At 46.2% G+C, this 20,710-nt stretch overlaps 1 protein-coding gene across 14 annotated transcripts in view; it reads left to right on the top strand.

The window, feature by feature from the left end:
* Nucleotides 1-20,710, top strand: part of SYNE2 (spectrin repeat containing nuclear envelope protein 2) — a 327,458-nt gene that overhangs the window by 290,851 nt on the left and 15,897 nt on the right. For 13 of the 14 annotated variants that reach the window (XM_055538301.1, XM_055538305.1, XM_055538307.1 and 10 more), the window contains 6 exons: nt 11,045-11,207; nt 16,553-16,740; nt 17,279-17,429; nt 17,795-17,977; nt 19,397-19,534; nt 20,358-20,552. In XM_055538301.1, coding sequence (XP_055394276.1) covers nt 11,045-11,207; nt 16,553-16,740; nt 17,279-17,429; nt 17,795-17,977; nt 19,397-19,534; nt 20,358-20,552 — 1,018 coding nt within the window. Of the gene's footprint in view, nt 1-10,628; nt 10,959-11,044; nt 11,208-16,552; nt 16,741-17,278; nt 17,430-17,794; nt 17,978-19,396; nt 19,535-20,357; nt 20,553-20,710 lie in introns of those variants that run through there. The other variant, XM_055538308.1, reaches the window with a different exon arrangement.

The following is a 20,710-nucleotide window of genomic DNA, read 5'->3' on the forward strand; positions in this document are numbered from 1 at the left end:
TCCCTTGCTTTTGTCTAACAGTGAGAGGTCTTTCTTCCATTAGACCAGTGTCTTTGTCTTATTTCCAGTGCTTAGAACAGTGCTTCAGATAATTTGTTGAATGGATGTTCCAGGACATGAGAATGTGATCGTTTCTGTTGGGTCAGTTGTGTCTGGTATGCCTTTGTCATCACTGTCTGTATCTCCTAAGTCTTCTTGGGCACCTGGCACTAATCCAAGGTATGAGGACATCATACCTGTTCTTAGATCATTCAGGAGCAAGATCTAGATTCTGCTTCCTGAGGGCTAGAGTGATTAAGCATTCTTACTTTGGTTCTATCACTTCAGAGTTAAACAGGCTGCTTGCTTTCCTCCCTCCTCTCTGCCTGTCTGTCTTCAGCCAGTTGCATGGTGCGAAAGAAGGAAAAACAGCCAGTGAAATTTCAGTGGTCTTTCTAGAAGGAGCAAAATAAGGAGTTGAAATAATAGCAAATATATTGGCTGCTGGCTATATTCTTCATAATGTGCCTTTTATGTCTGATTTCACATAATCATCACTGTAATTCTGAAAGGTAGATGCCATTATCCCATTTTACAGATGAGGAAATTGAGGCACTAAAGTTAAGTAACTTGGCATGACTGCATAGTCAGCACATGAGGCAACCAGGATTTCAACTCAGATAGTCGTATTGCCTCCCTGCAAACCCAGACCCTTCTGATTTGTTATACCAAAATGAGTAGAACATGTTGAAATCCATTCAAAACTGAGGAACTAGAAAGGAATAACTTATTTTACCTTAAAGCAAAGGCCAGGGTGAGACATATGACTGACAGGCTAGGAAACTTAGTTAACGTGACACTTCAGGTGAATCTGTGGGTTGAGGCGGCAAGCTTGGACTTGCCATAAATTGACCTCATGTATTAATAGAATCAGCTCCTTGTCTGATCACTGGCACTCATCACATCACCATCAGGAAAGCAGGCGAGGGTCTGTACAGGCTGCAGAAGTCAAACCACACGGAGGAGAACCTGCAATCCTGCAGGGTCCATTAATAACCCCATTTGTCCCAAGAGCTCTGGACATCATTTAATCATTCCTGTCCTGCTCACAGCATTCCACGGCTTCATTTCTGTGGCAGGAGACAGCGTCTCTTGTTAAAAATAAGACTTGGAGGGAGACCATACACAGGCACCCAGCTTCATGACTTTAAAATTCTAACTGCAGCCTTTAACTTCACAACTGGAGATGGTTCAGAAGTCCAAGACCTCAATAAATTGGGTTGGAAAAAGGCCTATTGTTTTGGGGTTATTCTCAACAAAATAGAGGTAAGTTTCAAAAGAACTGACAAAACATGAAGGACAAGATTAGTTCAGTGCACATTAAATTTATGAGTCGTTTCAGGTAGTAGGCTCCTTGGGTGGATAGGGTTGGGTTGTTTTGTTGTTTTTTTTTTTTTTTTCAGTGCCAGGCTTATATATATTATTTTATTTCATTCTTGCAAGAACCCTACATGGTCAGTATTCTCCAACTTTCAGAGAAGGATGCTGTAGCTCAGAGAGGGTCAATAACTGAGCCAAGGGCAGAAGCGATTCTACCTCGGGCAGGACGGAGCCACAGTCTATCGCCCTGCACCGTGCATCAGAGGAGCACTTGGCCCTTTGAGACCTTTAAAGGTGCTTTATCAGAATTTTTCTAAAACCTGGAACTCAGTATAGACTTTACTGTTTTCTCTGGAGCTGCTGCTGCTAAGTCGCTTCAGTCATGTCCAATTCTGTGCGACCTCATAGACAGCAGCCCACCGGGCTCCCCCGTCCTGGGATTCTCCTGGCAAGAATACTGCAGTGGGTTGCTATTTCCTTCTCCAATCTGGAGCAGTGGTTCTCAGATTTAAACATGCAGCAGAATCCTTGGAGGGCTCCTGAGAACATGGATGGCAGGACCCCACCCCCAGAGCTTCTGATTCCCTGGGTAGGGGGATGCGCCCATTCTCGGGGCCGAGAATGCGTATTTCTAGCAAGTGCCAAGGTATTGCCAATGGTTCAGGTCTGGGGATCACAGATGGAGCGAGCAGCCGGGTGACTTGCCACTTATGGTAACCTTGTGGCCTCTGTGGCGTATCTCCTTGTTGATGAACCGTGGGCTAGATTCTGGATGAAAAAGCACCAGGACAGTGATGGCTCCGTCCATATACATGTGTGTAGTATTAGTGTATAATCCGGGAGGTGGGGGGAAGGTGCTTTGACCCAAACCACAGTTTTTCCCCTGCATGTATAGTGTTTTTCAGCTTCTGTAAAATTCTTAAAGCAAAGAGTCTAAAGGATACATCTTTTGAAATAACCAAATAATCAGGGGGGCTGGGGTGCCTAAGTCAGTCTTAATGCCAACTTCCTCACATAAGGTCACATAGGCCCTGGTGGTGGTTTAGTCGCTAAGTCGTGTCTGACTCTTATGACCCCATGGACTGTAGCCTGCCAGGCTTCTCTGACCATGGCATTCTCCAGGCAAGAATACTGGAGTGGGTTGCCATTTCCTTCTCCAGGGGAATCTTCCCAACCCAGGAATCGAACCTGGGTCTCCAGCATTGCAGATAGATTCTTTACTGACTGAACTATGAGGGAAGCCCCTGGTGTGGGCACTAAAATTCACAGAACTGACTCTCCATCAGAATTGCTGCAGGAGCTTTTAGCATTCCTCATGGGCCCCTGGGTGGCTTCTTATATTTGTGACATCTAAACTCTTATCAAACATGTTATTAATTTCTTTCATAGAAAGGTCATTTGAAGCACTATGTATTTTTTGGTGAATGGTGTGAACCCAATCTGATTTGATGACATATTAATTATATCCTACTATGCTCAGTGACAGATTAAATGAGTTAATTTTTTTAATTGTAGACATTGGCTATGCCTCTTGCCCATGTTTTCTAAGATAATGTTGTTGAAAATTGACCTAGTGAAACCTGAATGCAGGAGAGATGGCTAAGTTACAGAAGCTGTTTTTCAGAACCACTGATATGTGTGATTCGTGTTTTGGGTCAGCTGGGTTACCTGTTAAAAAGAACAGTTAAGGCACAGGATGTTGGGTGGTGTTCCAATGGATGCAGAATTGCCTTGCTTCAGCAGCACAGACTAAAACTCTGAAAAGAAGGTTCTTGGCCATCAACAGGACTGATGCCAAAGAAAGCTTCAGCTCAACACATAATCTCACCTATGTGTACCCTTGATTTCAAAATCCCAGTAGCTAAACTCCTTAAAAACCACCTCCTTTTGTTTCCCAGAGCCTTTATTAATCAGAGCCTTCTCTGTGCCCCCTGAAGCAGGGGCCCTGTGTCCTCAGTGAGTCACTCTCTGGTTGTTCATCTTGGTGGAGCCTCTTTGGAGACTTGGGGTTAGTCTTTAAAGTTTTAAAGACTTTTCTAGCAGCCTGTGAGGATAATCTGCTGAAAGCTTTGCATGCCTAAAAGAGATGAGACAGCTGAGCGGAAAGACATACCCCAGAGTATTTCCATTGGTATCTGTTGGGTGTTGGCATCATTGGTGGTTTTAATTTTCTTTTTATCTGTTTAGTAAATGTTCATTATGGAAGAAAGACTACAGGAACTTTTTTTTTTCCTTAAAAAAATGTCATAAATGTTGTTACCTTTCTTCTAATCTCTCTTTGATGGTAGCATCATTTAATAGACTTGGCATCCTTAGGCCAGTGTTATGAAGGAAGGATGCACTCAGACACACTACCTTATGGTCCCTTTGTAATTAGACTAGATAGCTCTCCTGCTATTAGCAAGATCAAGTCCATGAAAAAACTTTTTAATGAAGCATAAATTTCCTACCAATGTGAAAAGCCCACCTGTTTTATATTAGTAGCAATTAAAATGTTGTCATTTAAGCGCAGCAGTTATTACCATGGCAACTGTGTGTTAAGATTGTTTTACCATCCCTTGAAGAATGGGCAAGGAGATGTGTGCCTTTTTAAACTGCTACGTTTTTCATTGCTCTCCTTTTATCTGTATTTTCTCAAGGTTACTCTGGAAGACCAAACAATGCTGCTAGTCATAAAGCTGACTTGCTCTGGTCTTAGCAGGTTGCCTGATTTAGTGGGACTGGAAAGACTTAGAGGCTTTTAGCACAGGGAGAGCCAGATGTGAGGTCGGCCTCCCCCGTCTCCTTTTTCCTTCCCATCAACCCCATCGTTCGCCTCTGGAGCTGGCGGCTGCTGCTCTCAGGGCCGGCAGAAATGCCTTTCTGAGGGTCGGGGATCCTCCCCAAGGAGACAGCAGCCACCACAGGGACCGTGAACCTCAGGAGCCTGGTGTCCAGGAGCAGATAGGTCCGGTGTCTGAGCGGTGGAGGTCACCATGCACAGCCAGGCATGTGGACACAAGTTAGATGCTGCATTTGAGGGAACTATTTCCAAATCTGTACTCCTAATTTCACTGGTTTAGAATGTGCTTGCTGTGTTCAAGAGGGGATGAAATAATGACTAAATGTTGGGCTTTAGGGGTCCATGAAAAATGATTGATATCATCGAGTCTCCAAATAAGGCTGCGACGAGCCTAAAAGGGGCTTGGACACAAACCAGTGGTGCTCCACCAAGCAGAGCCACTCAGGATCACATCAAGAACTATGAATAGGGATGTGGAGGAATTTTCAAATCCTCACATTATGGTAAACCTTAGGGGGAGCTAGCAAAGAAAACTGCAAAATTTCTTCCTCTGCAAATCTTGAACTCCTTTTGTACAACAAGATAGTTTGTTTGTTTGTTTTTGCAAAAAAGCAAAGAAATGGACTAAATAAATTCTCTGCTCCTCCTAAGCTGGGATGCACAGGACTGAAAAGGCAAGGCAGAAAATCTCCTGGGGCAATTTCTTCTTTAGGAGAAAGCCATTCCCGTTGGACCTGGGGGCTTCAGATTACACCCTTGCTTTTAAACCTGAAACAGAGACATTTAATTTGATGAGAACAGAAATCCTCCTTTCCAGCGCCTCAAATTAAATGTTTCTTCCCTGGGTTTGTAGCACCTCATAAATAACCCATAGATAACACAGGGACTTTCTTCCCTGGCATTGCAATCCTGTAGCGTCAGAACAAAGACTGTGTGTGAGAGACAGGCAGGGGCTGGAGATGTTTGTTTACTGGAAGGGAGAAAACTAAGATTTAAAAATTGCAGTTAGCGGAGTCGCAGGTCACTTGCTCGCCTCTGGGCACTGTTCTGTGGTGGCCGCCGAGGCGAGCCCCTGGGAGCCTGCGGGAGGGCGGCCTGGGGAAGATGAAGAACCAGTGAATGGAGAGGCCGCCGTGCGGGGGAGGGGCCGCCTCGTCCCTGGGAGGTGGAGGTGCAGCCGGGAACTTGGAGGTTTCGCTCAACCTAAGGAATGATTTTTTCTCATCAACAGTAAGTGCCATTTCGATCATCCGCTCTGCATCTGGGAGGGGCGGCTGCTGTCTCTGGGTGTCTCTCTCGCGCTCCCATGTTCGTTACAATAGAAATGACCGATGAGATGGTGGCTGCGGAGTGTGTATGCTCGGCCATCGGGGGATGGGTTCTTTCCACTGTCAGCATGCCGAGCTGTGTCTGCAGCCAGCCTTTGACAAGCTGGGCAAGAGAAGTGATTATGCTGTGGGGAAAATGGAAGTCCTCGGGTTCAAAGAGGCGATTAGCTCAAATGTGATGTCCCTGCCCTCAAATCAGGGCTTCAGGACCTTGGAGTAATTGATTATCTTACTACGGGGCTGGTTAGTTGTTTACAAAGATGCAATTATGCAGAATTCATACAATGTTTTTAGCAACTGACAGCTGCCCACGAGTCTGAGTGTCCGTTTTAGTACAAATTCAGATATTCAACCATCTCAGTTTTCCTTTTTAAGTTATGCAGTCCGCATTGGCATGGGAATTTTTCTAGCTTATGCTGATCCAGGACCTTAATAATTTAACTGTAGACCCTTTTGCATGGAGAAAATAGGGCTGCAATGTAAACTCTTCCGTATACATGAATTTGATATTTAAAGCTTCCCTCACACATTAAGACTTAGGCCTGACTCATGAAGTGATATTTAGTTACCTGGCTTAATTTTTATTTTTGAGAGAGAACAGGGTTCATAGGTATTAAATTCCCATCCATCGCTAGATGGAAAACTTTATTCACCTTGATTATTTTCTGCATTTCTACCCACAAGCCCCATAAAAGAACTTCTAAAATGTATACTCTTTGGCAAACTTCTTATTTTGTTTGGTATTATATAAAAATGTGTTAATTTTATTCAGGTCTTCCAATAGTTCATATAGGTGAAAAACTTCCTCTTTGCACCTAAATATTTTGGTTTTCCAGTCCTCAGAACTGGAATTCAGCTCAGGGAATTGTGTTTATTTTTTCCAGAGAAACATGATTTGTTGAAATATATGTGTGATTAGTATTAGTCAAGCGCATCTGGGGTGAACCATGGGCCAGGGCCGAGATGGTGAGCTACTTACGCTGCCTGGGTGGTTGATGCAGTCCAGAATTGTGCTTGCTTCCCTGTGCCAACAGTCTGCTCTCTGAATGGATTTCCTTGTTCCCAATATTAACTCGAGATTTAAAATTTTCCAAGAGCAAAATTAACAAGGCCTAACTAGGAGGTCGGTTGCCTGGGTTGGCAAATGACGTGTACTTCCTGACCTGGGAAAGGTGATGATTAGATAATTATATTAGTGTCTGCACAGAATAGAACCATACAGACCAAGCAGTGCATCTGATGGTTCTCAGAGTAAGTCTTAGTATGATAATCTGAAGAACAACATTCATTTATACCACTGGGCATTAGGGGATATTTCGCATTTGGGGATATTTGGTCAGAGGTTGGGACATAGAAGCAGGTTAAGTCCTGACTGATTGAATGTTTTGTAGCTACTTTTCCTTTCCCTCCCACCCTCTCCCTTCCTCTTTTTTTTTTTTTTTTTTTCACCCCAAGCGTCCATGTGATGTGTATGCTTGGAGTTCTTCACATGTCTAATATAGAACCAAGGTCTAGGAGCGTGTGTGACTCGTAGAATACCAGCAAATTGTCTGTGGCTGGATGGCTCGAAGATGCTCTGATCTTTACCTCTTTCCTTTAAAATGTATTATGACCAGCTCTTTTATGAAAAACACAAGTTTGAAGGGATGTGTGAATGTCACTTGCTCATTCAGAAGATATTTATTGAGCAGCTTCTATATTGTGTTATAATGTCAAATTAGATCATGACCCCTGGGAATAAGTTATCTTGGAATCCTCAGGATCTTCACAGGACCCCAGACAAAGTCAGTGGTTAAAGTTTATTGAAAGGAAATCATGAAGGGGCAAAGTGGGCACTCAAAATGCAGCATTTAGTAGGTGGGTTCCTACCCCCCTTTGTGTCCCAAAGCCTGGTCATATTCCCTGACAGCGATGAAAACCATCCTGTACCCCTGCATATGTGCACATTATCATGTGTAGGTTTATATGAGCCATCACGAGAAAAGTGCTTAGGAACAGCAATTCTGGCCAGATTGCCCAGGTTGACATCTTTCCTCTGCCATTGAATGAGTATGTTACCATAGCAAATTACTTAACCTCATTGCCTCAGTTACCTCATCTGTCAAATGGGCATGATTCTATACTGATTTCACAGCACTGTTGTAAGGATTAAATGAGTTAACTACTATATATAAAGCACAACAAGCCTGACACATGTAGACATCGGCATTTCTGTAGATGTTCCATTTTAGTAATATAGTTTGTGAACTATAAAGCATGCCCAATGTAGGAATTTTATAAGAATGGGATAACAGAGAAAGTCTAGTATTTTATTCCCACACCTAACTGGTTTGGACACCAATAGGCCTGAGCCCCATATTTTGGGCACCACTGGCCTGGAGTACCATAGTCCTGGGGGTGCCAAGCTAATTATGCATCCACCTTCCCATATTCCCCCCTCTACTTGTTGCACACCTCACCCTTAACAGAATTCAGGATCACTGCATCTTGCTCTTTTTGCTCCTAGGTTATTTCGTTACTTGTTAGCTTTCTTCATTTAAAAAGTTGCATTCTAGCCCTTTTCTTTCAAAATAAAGAAACTGAGATCCTTATGATGGAGTAGGGTCAGGTGCTGGGTGAAGCAGTGCGGGCTGCCATTCTAGGAGAAGAGAAGGGGACGGATGGGGAAGCAGGGCGCTGTGCAGAGGTGCTGGCCTGAGCACCTCTCCCCACCTACAGAGAGCTCTCAGGGCCGCGCTTCTCTAGCTGGAGCCTCCCAGGAGGGTGGCCCCTTGCAAACTACATGGGAGACTTTGTCCCATGGGGCCTGGGGTTCCCAACTGCTCTGGCATTGTCTGGAGTGTTCTTTCTGTTCCCCAGGCAGTCAGGGTGACAAGACATTGGGGTGAGGAGGGTCTAACTCTAAAGTCAGGGGAATAAAGGAAGGATCTAGGTTACAGCTACATCCAGGCCTGGCCCCAGATTCCATTGCTTCCTTTTTAATAAATCATCTTATGGCTTTAAAGGAAACTTTTTGTGGTATTTGCAGTAAAAATGTAATTTGGAAAATCTACCTTCTTCAGATCATCACAACCACAATTTCTGGGCATTTATCTCTGTCAGGCACTGTGCCTTTCATGTATTTATATCTCATTCTGTCCTCTCAGCCACCCCATGGAGGAAGGTTCCACTGTTCACACCGTTTTACACATGAGATTAAACAGAGCCGGGACTCATACCCAGACCCTTAACACAAAGTGTGTGCTCTTCATCACCAGGCTCCTTGGACTGCTTCCAAGCTTGCGTTCCTCATGGCACTACGAGGATAAAATATTTATAAAAGGACTGTGTGCGGGCCAGTGCCATATAAATGAGGCCTTATTGTAGCAGTGTGTGACCCCAGTCATCAGTCATAAGAGCTGAGTGAGTGAGCATAGTGAGTGCTTGCTTTATGCCAGAGGTTTACACGCATCCCCTTGTTTGTCTCAGAAGCCCCTACAAGGTCGATAACTTGCTGGTTAACAAGGAAACTGGGAATCAGGAAGGTTAGGTCCCTTGCTGGGTACACAGCTTGTAGATGGTACAGTGGGGCTCAGACCGGGGTCTGCTTACCCCAGGGCTCTGGCCTGCATGTTGCCCAGATGCTACCACCTTCCTGAGGCTGAGGGGACCTGAGAGTCATGCTGGAGGTGAGGGGCTGAGGTTGAAGGATTTTCCCTAAATTGTAAAACTAACTGGAAATAGAACTGAAGCTAGAAATCATTCCCCAAGGTTGATTGGGCTTCCCTGGTGGCCCAAATGGTAAAGAATCTACCTGCAGTGTGGGAGACTAGGATTCAACCCCTGAATCAGGAAGATGCCCTGGAGAGGGGAATGGCCACCCACTCCAGTATTCTTGCCTGGAGAATCCCATGGACAGAGGAGCCTGGCGGGCTACAGTCCGTGGAGTCACAAAGAGTCAGACATGACCGAGCAACTAACACACACACACACACACACAAGGTTGACTTTGTCAGTAGTGTGCAAACAAGAACATAATAATAAAAAAACCACTCTCTGGTAATACGTAACTCTATGGTTTTACTAGATAGTCACATGGACTAGAGGTGCTCATACATATTTATTCATTCAGGAAATGTTTGTAAACACCTCCTGGCCACTAGTTGGTCTGAGGGTGTGCGGTGCACGCAGAGGGGGCCGGATGCCACCTGGCTGCTGTGAACTCTGGATGGGCACAGCGAATGAGGGATACGAACACAGTTAATGCCGGAGAGCCCCAGGGCTGTGGGAACACATGGGCGAGAAGCCCCCAGCTCATCTCAGAACAGCGGTAGAAGCTATGGGAGAAAGAAAGGGGAGCTGGTTTGTGGAGGGCAGGGCTGGAGGCAGACAGGACACGGACCACTTGAGGAATTGAAAGGGTCAAGGTTTTAAACTGATATGTCACGGTAGGCGAGGACCGTGGAAGGGTTTGAATGTGGATCGGACGCTGTATGCTTCAGCTACAGAACCAGAAGCTGGTAGGAGGGTGAGGGGGCAGCAGGAAGCTGTTCACAGGCAGTCAAGGAAGAGATGCTGGTGGCTGGGGCGGGCGGGGCACTTCCTGTGAGTTACAGTCAGTGCCCCAGTTTCTCTTTCCAGCACCGTGGGATGCAGTTCTGATAGCCTCGTAACGTGAGTATCAGTAAGTGGGAACTTTCCATTGTTGCCATTACCTCAAGTCTCTGGGATTAAAAAAGCCCACGGATTACCAGAGCAAGCCTTCACTTGCTCTGCTTGAGGATTTTCACATTGTCTGTGGGGATCTTTATGGAGATCATTTTCCCTCAGCCCCTGCATCACTCCCCCTTGACAGCACTTTGACATGCCCGTGAGCTCTCTGTGTACGCTGATGCCAAGCATGTTAGTTCAAGTCTACTCCATGCCGAGCCAGGTGGATTGATTGGGTTAAATGGAGCTGGAACTGTGCTTGCTGACGACGTGTCCACCCCTCCCTTCTTGGCTCAGCTTTCCCATGATGGGCTGGTTCCTTTTGTGCAACACTGCCAGCGCCTCAGGCTGGATGTGGTGGGGTTTGGGACATGCTCTGTGCTGACTCAAGGAGACGGGCTCATGAGAGGCATCTAGGGCCAGAGACCCCCAGTAAGCCAGGTGTGTAACATCTTTACCCGTCATGGAAGGTCCCTGACTGCTGTGCCCTCGGTGATACCCAAGACCGAAACTGGACAGAAGTCACGTGTGGTGATGTTAAGATGGAAAGAAAGAAATGTCATCTCCTGACTCCTCTGAAGCCCCGGAAAGATGTACTAGGTCTCAGGGGACCCCACCTTGGGAACGATAGGATTTTACATGTGCCTGGGTAGATTAACTCTTAGTCCATTTAAAAATCAACCGCAACAGCAGTTTTGTAAATTGTCCCATATTCTGTGAAAACTTATATCTGGTGACATGAGCATTATCCCTGCTATAAAATCAGTAACCAATGATGATTCCTTTTTACTCTCCAACACGCTTGTGGGTGCATTTTTCTCACCGCTAAACATTGTGCTTTTGTTTTCTATCTCTCTTTTTTTTTTTCCCCTGCAAATATATTTAGGGTGAAGAAGCTGAAGGAGACCTTTGCTTTTATTCAGCAGTTAGACAAAAACATGAGCAACCTTCGCACCTGGTTGGCTCGGATCGAGTCTGAGCTTTCTAAGCCCGTGGTTTATGATGTCTGTGATGATCAAGAGATCCAGAAGAGGCTTGCTGAGCAGCAGGTGGGGAAGTGTGGAATGGGTTTTTGTCAGGGCCCACTCACTCAGACCTGTCTCATGCTGGCTGTGTGTTTTAGCGGGTTCACATCCATAGTATTGGTTTGTTTCTTCCAGAGAAAGCTGACCACCTGTCTGTGTCCCTGGGGGTGTGAGGCATCTGTCTCTTACACGCACACCCCACCATTCGTGTGGCTTCTTGTGAAATAATTTGAATAATGTTTAAGATGCAGACCTTAATTGTAGTGATAAATAAGGGTTTTCTAATTTTGTATTTTCCTTAACTTTGATCTTTGTCTTTTGGTAACGTAGTTTTGGCAATGACTTGAAAGAAAAATAACTTTCCAACCAAAGAAGGTCTTCATGGGACAATACTTGGGTCTGATAGAGCTTCAAAAAAGTGGGGGGCTCGAGGGGTGGGGAATCCAGAGGACCAATAGTGGAGGAAGCCTCTCCTGTGGGTGTTCTGTACATTTCTGCCATCGGTTCTGTCCCCTCTTAGCCAACCTTGGAAATCCCACAGTTTGAACACCATTGAGTCCTGCCCCCTTACCCGGTGGATACTCTTTGGTCTCACTGACTTGTCAAATCCACTCTCCTGCCCTCCAAGGGCTCATGTTCAGAAACTCACTCTCATATGCACTGCCCAAGCTTCTCTTTATTTTTAAAATAGCTAAGTTTATGTTATTTTAGTAGCTTTCCTTCTCTTGTTTTCTTAGCCCTGTGAACACATTCGGTTTTAACCATATAAAGCAATATGGTCGCCATCAAGTTCACAGACTTGTGTGTTTTCTTCCTGTTTCCTCCAAAGCCTTGGTGTTTGTTTGTAACTCACTAGGCAGGGGCGATTCACCCACACATCACAGCTGCTTGGGGGCTGAACCTTTTTCATCAGATTATCATCGAGGCCAGAAGCCCACCCCTTGATGATAAATTCTCTTGAGTTCAGGTCAACATTTCATGCTCCCCTGAAATAGAGCTAAGTATTTGATAATACTCTCAACTTAGGTCTTTATTTAATCCTATTACATTTTACTGTTTGAATAATGCCTATTCTCTGATTTTTAAACTAGTATGATTTAGCAATGCTCCAAAGTAAAAATACTGGTTTTTCCACTTAGTCTCAGAAATTTAAGTATATCTTTTCCACTGAGGTCATCTATATCCCATCTTTCTTTTGTGGAGAAACGAATATTGATATAACCACCATGTTAATGGACACTGCAGAGATTTTCATGCCTTTTTAGTATAGTCACAGCTACTAAATATTATCAGCTTTAATTACAAGATTTACCCATTAGGTTGGATTTCTTTGAATAGTCTCTTTATAGACAGGCCTTACATATAACCATTTACCCTGACTGGGGAGCTTTTTCGGGTAAATAGAACCAAAGCTGACAACATTTTTCCCCTTGAAGAATGACTGGCTAAATGTGGCAGGTGCTGATTATATAAATGTGTTAACATTTTATAAATCTGACGTGTGACAAACATCATTAAATTGCAGGAATTTATTCCCGAAAGTGTATAATTTGGAGCAGCTGCCATTCTCTTGGCCGTGTTTGTTCCTGTATACTGAAATGGTATATAATTTTAATCTGGCTGATTTGAAGTTTTCCTCTTCATAGAACTTAGAATCACCATCATGGAATTCTTATCCCTTGGTTATAAGGCAAATTATGGAGTTAGTGTTCAGGATCACATTGCTGTAAAGAAGTCAGATATTGTATTAATTTTCTATTACACTGTCACAAATTACTACCAATTTAGAAGGTTAATGCACATGTATCATCTTGTAGTTCTGGAGGTCAGGAATCTGGCACAGGGCTGAGGTCAAGGTGTTGCCAGGGCTGCATTCCTTTCTGGAGGTTCGAGTGTTAGTGTTCACTAACTCAGTCGTGTCCAACTCTTTGTGACCCCACGGACTGCAGCCCGCCATGGACTGCAGCCAGGCTCCTCTGTCCGTGGAACTCTCTGGGGATTGAACCCAGGTTGTCTGCATTGCAGGCAGGTTTTTTACTTTCTGAGCCACCAGGGGAAGTTCTAGGGGAGGACCCGTGTGTTTGCCTTGAGTTCCTAGACGCTGCCCACGTTTCTTGGTCCATGCCTCCCTCCTCCATCTTCAAAGCCAGCAACTTTGCCTCTCTCTCTGCCTTTCTCCCTCCAATTGTCTCTACTACTCTTAAGGACCCTTGAGATTCCATTAGACCCACACAGAGAATCCAGGATAATCTCCCTGTTTTAAGGTTGATTGGCACCCTTAATTCTCCTTTGCCGTGTAACCTAGCATAGCTACAGTTCTGGGGATAAGGACCTGGTTCTTAAAATGCAGATATTCTGCCTACCACAGATGTCCTGAGGAAACCTTTAGTATTCTTATTTAAAATAAAAAAAATTATAACTTAACCTAGACCTTAAATGCTCCACCAAAACCAAAAAATGTGTCACACAAAAAAGGATGGGCCATTAGAAAAAAACTTTACCTGTGTCTCTGCCACTAACTTAAATATAATAAATTGCTTGACTACTTCCAGAAATAAGACCCAAGCTTGAGATCACCTAGTCCTACCTTCTGCAGAAGCCCTCAGGCCCCCAAAGTGATTAAGAGCCATGAGGTCCCTGGACCCTCACTGTAATGTCCTTGGGAGCCTGATGCAGAAAGGGTCAGACCTTACAGAAGTCTTTTTGCTTCTCTTCTTTATGAGAAACGCTTTAGGTAGTAAGGGTTGTGTTTATTCCTGTAGAATATGTATCATCTTCAAAATGCAAAGGAAGCAATGGCCACCTCTGTGACATTTTTAAACCATGAACCACTTTCACTGAGTTTTCAGCATTTCTCTCCAGTTTTCTTTGGCTTCTTGGTTCTCTGTGGAGGTGCCTGGTGGTGGCCTGGGGGGGTTAATTATCCTGCACCCTGTAATTACCAGCAGTCCCCTCCCCAGTGGGTCATGTCAGCCTTCTGCAAAGCCCCCAAACCACTCCCCAAGACCACCCTGCTGGACTTGCTTGACACCCCCAGCGCCTCCCAGGAGACAGTCTGGAGCCACTACCTGGGGTCCCGTAACACACCCCGTGATTTTTGCCCTCTCTCCCTGGTTTCCCTGTTTTCTGCTCTTTATTTTTTTCCTGGCTCCTCGTGTGTTCTCGCTCTTCCCAGCTGCATTCTCGGCCCTAGCTTCCTGCCTCCCCCATCTGCCTTAGCCCTTTTCCAGCTCTAGTGCTCTGTGCCACCTGCTCAGGAACAGAAACACAAAGCAGACAGGCACCCGTGTTTCCAGAATTGCTGGCAAAAGTCTTTCACGTGGCTTTAGGATGCTTCTTAAGTTAGATTCATCTCTGCATTTGAACTTGAGACCAGGGGCCTCACCACAGGCGCTAGTTGTGGGATACCTCAGTTTGCAAAATGTCTCTTGTCTAGGACTTCACTGGTTTGTGTTTTAAAATAGAGTCCGCTATTTATTTTATACTTTACAAGATGACTAGTGCACACTACAGTTGGCCATTTTGTGGTGTTTTAGAAGTTTGGGAAATTTTGGAAAACTTGGGGCTCCTTTTTTGCCAAGATGTTCATGGTCTTTTATAAAGCATTGGAGAGCCCGTTTCTTGCCATCATCCACCCTTTATATTAATCAGTTTTCTTTAGCTGTTTCATTCAGTATAAGCTGAGTAGAAAATGTAACGGCAAAGAGGCTATTAAAATACATGGCATTTATGTTTATCCATAGACTAGACTTTCTCAGTGCTTTTCAGTCAAATCCTACCAAGCAAGGTCAGGGGCAGGTACCATTTTTGAAAGGTAATTGTCAGTATTATTCATTTCGCACCAGCATTAAGATTCCTTTTCTGGCAAAACAGTTAAAAGGGACTTATCAAAGTCCCTTATCAAGCTGTAAATTTTAAGAAAGACTGTGGCAGTTCTGTGAACTGGTGAGAATTCTTAAATCTGAAATTCTATTAAACCTAATAAAGCTAGTCTTCCACTGACCCCAAGATGACTTCCCCCTTTACAGCATCTCAGACATTTGTCCTAGACTGCAGAGCTTAAAGAAAATCACCTGCACGTCTCTTTTCATAGGACATATGGTGACGAACTAAAAAAAAACACATTTTCTTCTGAATGTAACTTTGAGGTACCCATTGTTCATAAGTTAGGATCTGTGTTGAGAACTGCTTGATTTAAAACTTGATTTGAGTGTTAGCATTTTGTTCCCACCTGGACACAGCATGAGACAAATGTGCATTTATCAGAAGAAGAGTAGGAAAACATTAGTCCTATCTAGTAATCCAGTCATAATCTCCAAAATTTTTAAATACTGAGATGATCTGGAATAAACTTCAGGCTGCCTTTCTGTAGACAATGGTAGACACTGTTTATAAAATAATCCCTCTTAAAATGAACTTTGTTGAATCCAGGGAACTTTTTGTTGAATCCAGCAGTTTATTTCACTTTGTCTATTTCTCAGTGTAGTTTGGGTAGTAAGATGAGTGGCGTCACCTCATGTCAGTTATCACGGAGTTTGGATACAGGAGAGGACTAACTCATCCAGAATAACAAGACAAACAGGCTGCTCACCTCGCCCTCACCCAGCCCTGCCCTTGTGTGCCGAAGCAATACTCCCTGGGTGATAACTGAAAATGCTATGTTTATTCTTAAACAAGTTTTCCAGCGACCATGAGCTTTCTCTTGGTGAGCCTTCATTTTCCTGAATCAGCAGTGCTCTCCCCATCATGGGACAAGACCCCAGAGACCCCGCCCCCACCCCCATGAGTTAGAAGGCAAAGTCTCTACCCCAAATTCTCCGCTTGGGCCCATGGAGCCCTAGGACGTGCCTGTGGGGTGGCTATGGGCACCATGCCGCTGTGTGCACAATTTGGGGGGTGGACTGTATAAGATAGCACAGTACTCTTGGTAGAGTTAAGAATCCTGTGACCCGTAAAAGGTTAAGAGTTTGTGTTGCTGAAGTCTTAGGTCCTGTTCAAGATAGTTTTCCAAGGAAGACCTCCCGAAAGCCAAATCTAAACTGGAGGCCCTTGAGGTTGGATGGTGTGGAGTAGATCGAAAGCCACCCCAAAGTCTGGGGTGGTGGGCTGTCAGGGAAGGGGACCCCCATTCCTTTGCCTCCTTCACCTAGTTCAACACCTTCAATCCCCTGGTTGCCCACAGATAGGCCTCCTGTCAGGTGCTGTAGCACAGGGGTTGCACAGAGGTGACTCGGCCTGTATTGCAGAGTCCCAGGTGGAAATACACACAGGACTGTGTCCCCTAGGCTGGAAGGAGGGGGCTCCTTCAATGCCAGCCCTTCCACCGCCACCTCCACCTCACAGTGCCTCCTCCTCTCCTGTTGTTGCAGGACCTGCAGCGAGACATTGAGCAGCACAGCGCAGGGGTGGAGTCTGTGTTTAACATCTGTGACGTCCTCTTGCATGACTCGGATGCCTGCGCCAACGAGACCGAGTGCGACTCCATCCAACAGACCACCAGGAGCCTGGACAGGCGCTGGAGGAACATCTGCGCCATGTCCATGGAGCGGCGGATGAAGTAAGGGCGGAGCTGTCCCGGGTGATTTAAGTGTGGTCCGCCCACTCCATGTTCCCGTCTGACCTATGTAACAGTGCCCGTGTTCTGTTAGCTTCACTGAGGGACGTGCTGAGTGCTGGCGGGGAAGGCTCAGTAGGTGTGGCCAGTCCTTATTAAAGAAATCACTACAGGAAAGCATGATCAGGGTCATGTCTCTCCCTGGCTCTGCTGTGTCTTGGCTGTAACTGCGGGTTACACTGTACTGAAGTGTCCCAGCTCTGTGTGGTGGAAGACGCCGGTCTCCTGTTGGGTGACCACTGTGAAGCTGGAGTTCGGAAAGGCCTGCTGTTCCCAGAAGGAGGGTGTCCTGACCACGAAGTGATGTCTCTGGTTATTTTCTGGAAGGGGTACCAGAATCACCCCCACCCCCGCCACCCCCAGACATTTAGTACCAATGCATGGGGCCAGGGCTGGAAGTGGGACCAGTCAAGGGAGAAGAAGCTGTACGAAAGCTCTGATTGGAATAGGCAGCTTGCATTGAGTTCTTTCCTTCCATTAGAATTGAGGAGACGTGGAGGCTGTGGCAGAAGTTTCTAGACGATTACTCCCGCTTTGAGGACTGGCTCAAGGCTGCCGAGAGGACAGCGGCCTGTCCGAATTCCTCCGAGGTGTTGTACACAGTTGCCAAAGAGGAGCTGAAGAGGTTTGAGGTAAAGACCCAACCTCCCCCCGCCCCCCAGCCGCACCTTCCAGCCGGTGGTCCTGGGAACCAGGAACTCGCAGGGCTCGGGGATGGCTACAGGGTCTTCCCATGAGTGGCAGGTTTCCCCACCCCTAGTCAGGGCTGCCCAGTCTGTATCAGCTGCTCCAGCGACTTTGCAGGGCATTACTGATTTATGCTAACCACCCGGCCATGACCTTGAAAGGGTGTTCCCTGGTAGCATCAAGAGAATGAGTGAAGCTAGTGACTCATGCCTTTCCTTTGGGGATGGACACTTGAGGCAGGTGGCCTGGGGCCTGGAAGGGGTGTCCTGGTGCCCTGGAGTTGTGGCACTGATGTTCCCCCCTGCTGCAGGCCTTCCAGCGGCAGATCCACGAGAGGCTGACTCAGCTGGAGCTCATCAACAAGCAGTACCGGCGGCTGGCCCGCGAGAACCGCACCGACACGGCCAGCAAACTGAAGCAGATGGTGCATGAGGGCAACCAGCGCTGGGACAACCTCCAGAAGCGGGTCACGGCCATCCTGCGGAGACTCAGAGTAACCCCCTCTACGTCACCGGGTCATTTGTAGATGCTGGGGGGTGTGGGAAGCTGATACTTGATATCAGTCAGGCTTGTAACAAAAGCAGCGGGTAGAAGGTGTCTCTTGAGGCCTAAGCTGTCTTAACATTCTTCCCGCAGAGCCTTCCCCTTTGTCTAAACCCAAAGCTGCCATGAGAGCTGCCAAAAAAAAAAAATTTTTTTTTTTTTTTTAAAGAAGTCATTTGCTTCAGAATAGGCTTGAACCTCTTTATGGGATTTGTGTTACCAAACACATTGCTTTTTTCAGCTTCTGTCACCCCCAAGGGTGACACCCACACTGCCCAGGGTCTGGGGCACCGTCATCACTGGGTCTGGTGAAGGTACCTCTTAATCTCGGAAGAGGCCCACTTTGCCCATCTGCCCGTGTGTCCTGTTGGCTCTTGCACTGTGAGGGGATGGACAGAGCCCCCTCTGTTTTGGGGGTTGGGGACAGTGACTGTTCTCCCAATTTTAGAGCAACTGATGAACCTCAAATGTTGGGTTTGGTTCTGGGGTATAAACGGTCACCTTAGGGTTCTGTAACTCCTAAGACATCATATGTCAGCGCTTTGTGAGTCCAGGTGTAAACGGACAGGACCGGTGTGGGTGGTGGCTGCAGGAAGTAATTTTAATCCTTGATTCTATTCTCAAGGCAGAGCACTCTTAAAGCCATTCTAAGAAAAGGCAAATCTGGGTGTGTGTTTTATTTTTTTTTTAACCTTCTCAGGGAGAAGAAATTGGCTAGCTTTTCAGACACCCCCTTGTGTTAATTTCTTTATCTCCTGCTAATTTGACTGTGACCAGCCAAAGCCTTCACTTGGCACAGCATTTGTCTGAGAATCAGCTGCCTGTCTATGAGGCGGTAACCCGAGAGGCCTCCTGAATTGGAGGTGATAAATCTGGGTTTTCTTTCTTTGAGGAAAGACACTCGGAATTGTATCAGTGAAGGCAGATCGGGCACTAGTCCAGGTTCAACCCCGAGATGGGTACTTTTCCATCTTGAAAAAAGTTCCCATAGAAAGCTAACAGGTAGAAACAGGCGAATGCCTGGCCTGGACTCTAAGGGGGTTCCTCAAAGGACAGACTAGGAAAATCACTGACGTAGACTAGAGAATTGTAGGATTTCCAATGCTGAAAGAACCTTAGAGATCATGGTCAACATTCCCACACCTCATTTACCAGCAGACACTGAGACTCAGAGAAGTTAGGGGGCTTGTTGGTATCACAGCCAGGACCAGACCCCAGGCTCCTGACCCCACAGTGGTCCCCCTGCCTGCTGAGTGAGCCTCTGGGGGTACCCCAGGCTCCCCTTCCCCTGTGCTGAAAGTGACCTTGCTGTCTGCCTGAACTCCTGTTCTGCCATCAACACAAATGTGACCTTCTCCCCCTTTTGTAGCATTTCACCAACCAAAGGGAGGAATTTGAGGGGACCAGGGAGAGCATCCTGGTGTGGCTCACGGAGATGGACCTACAGCTGACCAACGTGGAGCACTTCTCAGAGAGCGATGCTGACGACAAGATGCGCCAGCTGAATGTAAGGCCTGCCTCCCTGGCTCCTCCCCACAGAGCGCACCCTGTGGAGAGCTGGCCAAGTACAGACTCCACCTGACACCCTGAGAGCAGATTCCAGAGCTGCAGGAGCAGCCAGACCGCATCCACCTGCATCCTGCCAGGTTATCACGAGCAGGCATACCATTCCTTACAGTCCAGGGGTCATTGGAACAAGGCCCTTCGTTCTCTTCGTCATTTATAATCGTCCAAGGGGAGAACACTCCTGAGGTGCCAAAGAGAACTTCATTCATAAGATGCTGTTTCTCCAGCACTCAAGTCTGAGTACACCTGTGGGCTGAGGCAGGACGAAACTCTCCCTCAGGAGCATGAGATGGACTGGGAGGCTGGGATTGACATACACACACTGTTGATACTATGTCTAAAATAGATAACTAGTGAGATCCTACTGTCTAGCGCAGGGAACTTGACCCAGTGCCCCTGGTGACGTAAACTGGAAGGAAACCCAAAAAAGAGGGGATATGTGTATGCACATAACCGAGTCACTTTGCTGTGCAGTGGAAACTAACACAACATTGTAAAGCGACTATACTCCAATAAAAATATAAGTAAATAAGTTAATAAAAAAGAAACAGTAAAACCAGGAACAGACACTTCTCACACCCAAAAGCAGTAAATGTGCATTTGTGCCAGACCTTTAGAATTATTTTACTTGGAAAACTCCGTGCCCAAAAGGGGGAAGAAAAAAATGTGTATGATCATTTTAAATTCTTAACTCATTATAGTCACTTAGTTCAAAATTGATGAAGCTAGAGTTTGAAATCCTTTCTTCTTCATCCTCTAAATAGGGTTTCCAGCAGGAAATTACGTTAAATACCAACAAGATTGATCAGCTCATCGTTTTTGGGGAGCAGCTCATTCAGAAGAGCGAGCCCCTGGACGCCGTGCTGATTGAGGACGAGCTGGAGGAGCTGCACCGCTACTGCCAGGAAGTGTTCGGCAGGGTCTCCCGGTTCCACCGGAGGCTCACCTCCCACGCGCCGGTAAGGGCACCGCCCCTCCCACAGGGGTTCTGGGCCACCCAAAGCCGATATTTGACTCCACTTTTTTAATACTTGTTTATTTGGCTGCACTGGGTCTGAGACGGGCACACAGGCTCTTTAGTTGCAGCATGTGGGATCTAGTTCCCTGACCCCAGGGA

The sequence above is a fragment of the Bubalus kerabau genome, chromosome 10, assembly GCF_029407905.1.
Source record: "Bubalus kerabau isolate K-KA32 ecotype Philippines breed swamp buffalo chromosome 10, PCC_UOA_SB_1v2, whole genome shotgun sequence".
In the NCBI taxonomy this organism is placed as follows: Eukaryota; Metazoa; Chordata; class Mammalia; order Artiodactyla; family Bovidae; genus Bubalus; species Bubalus kerabau.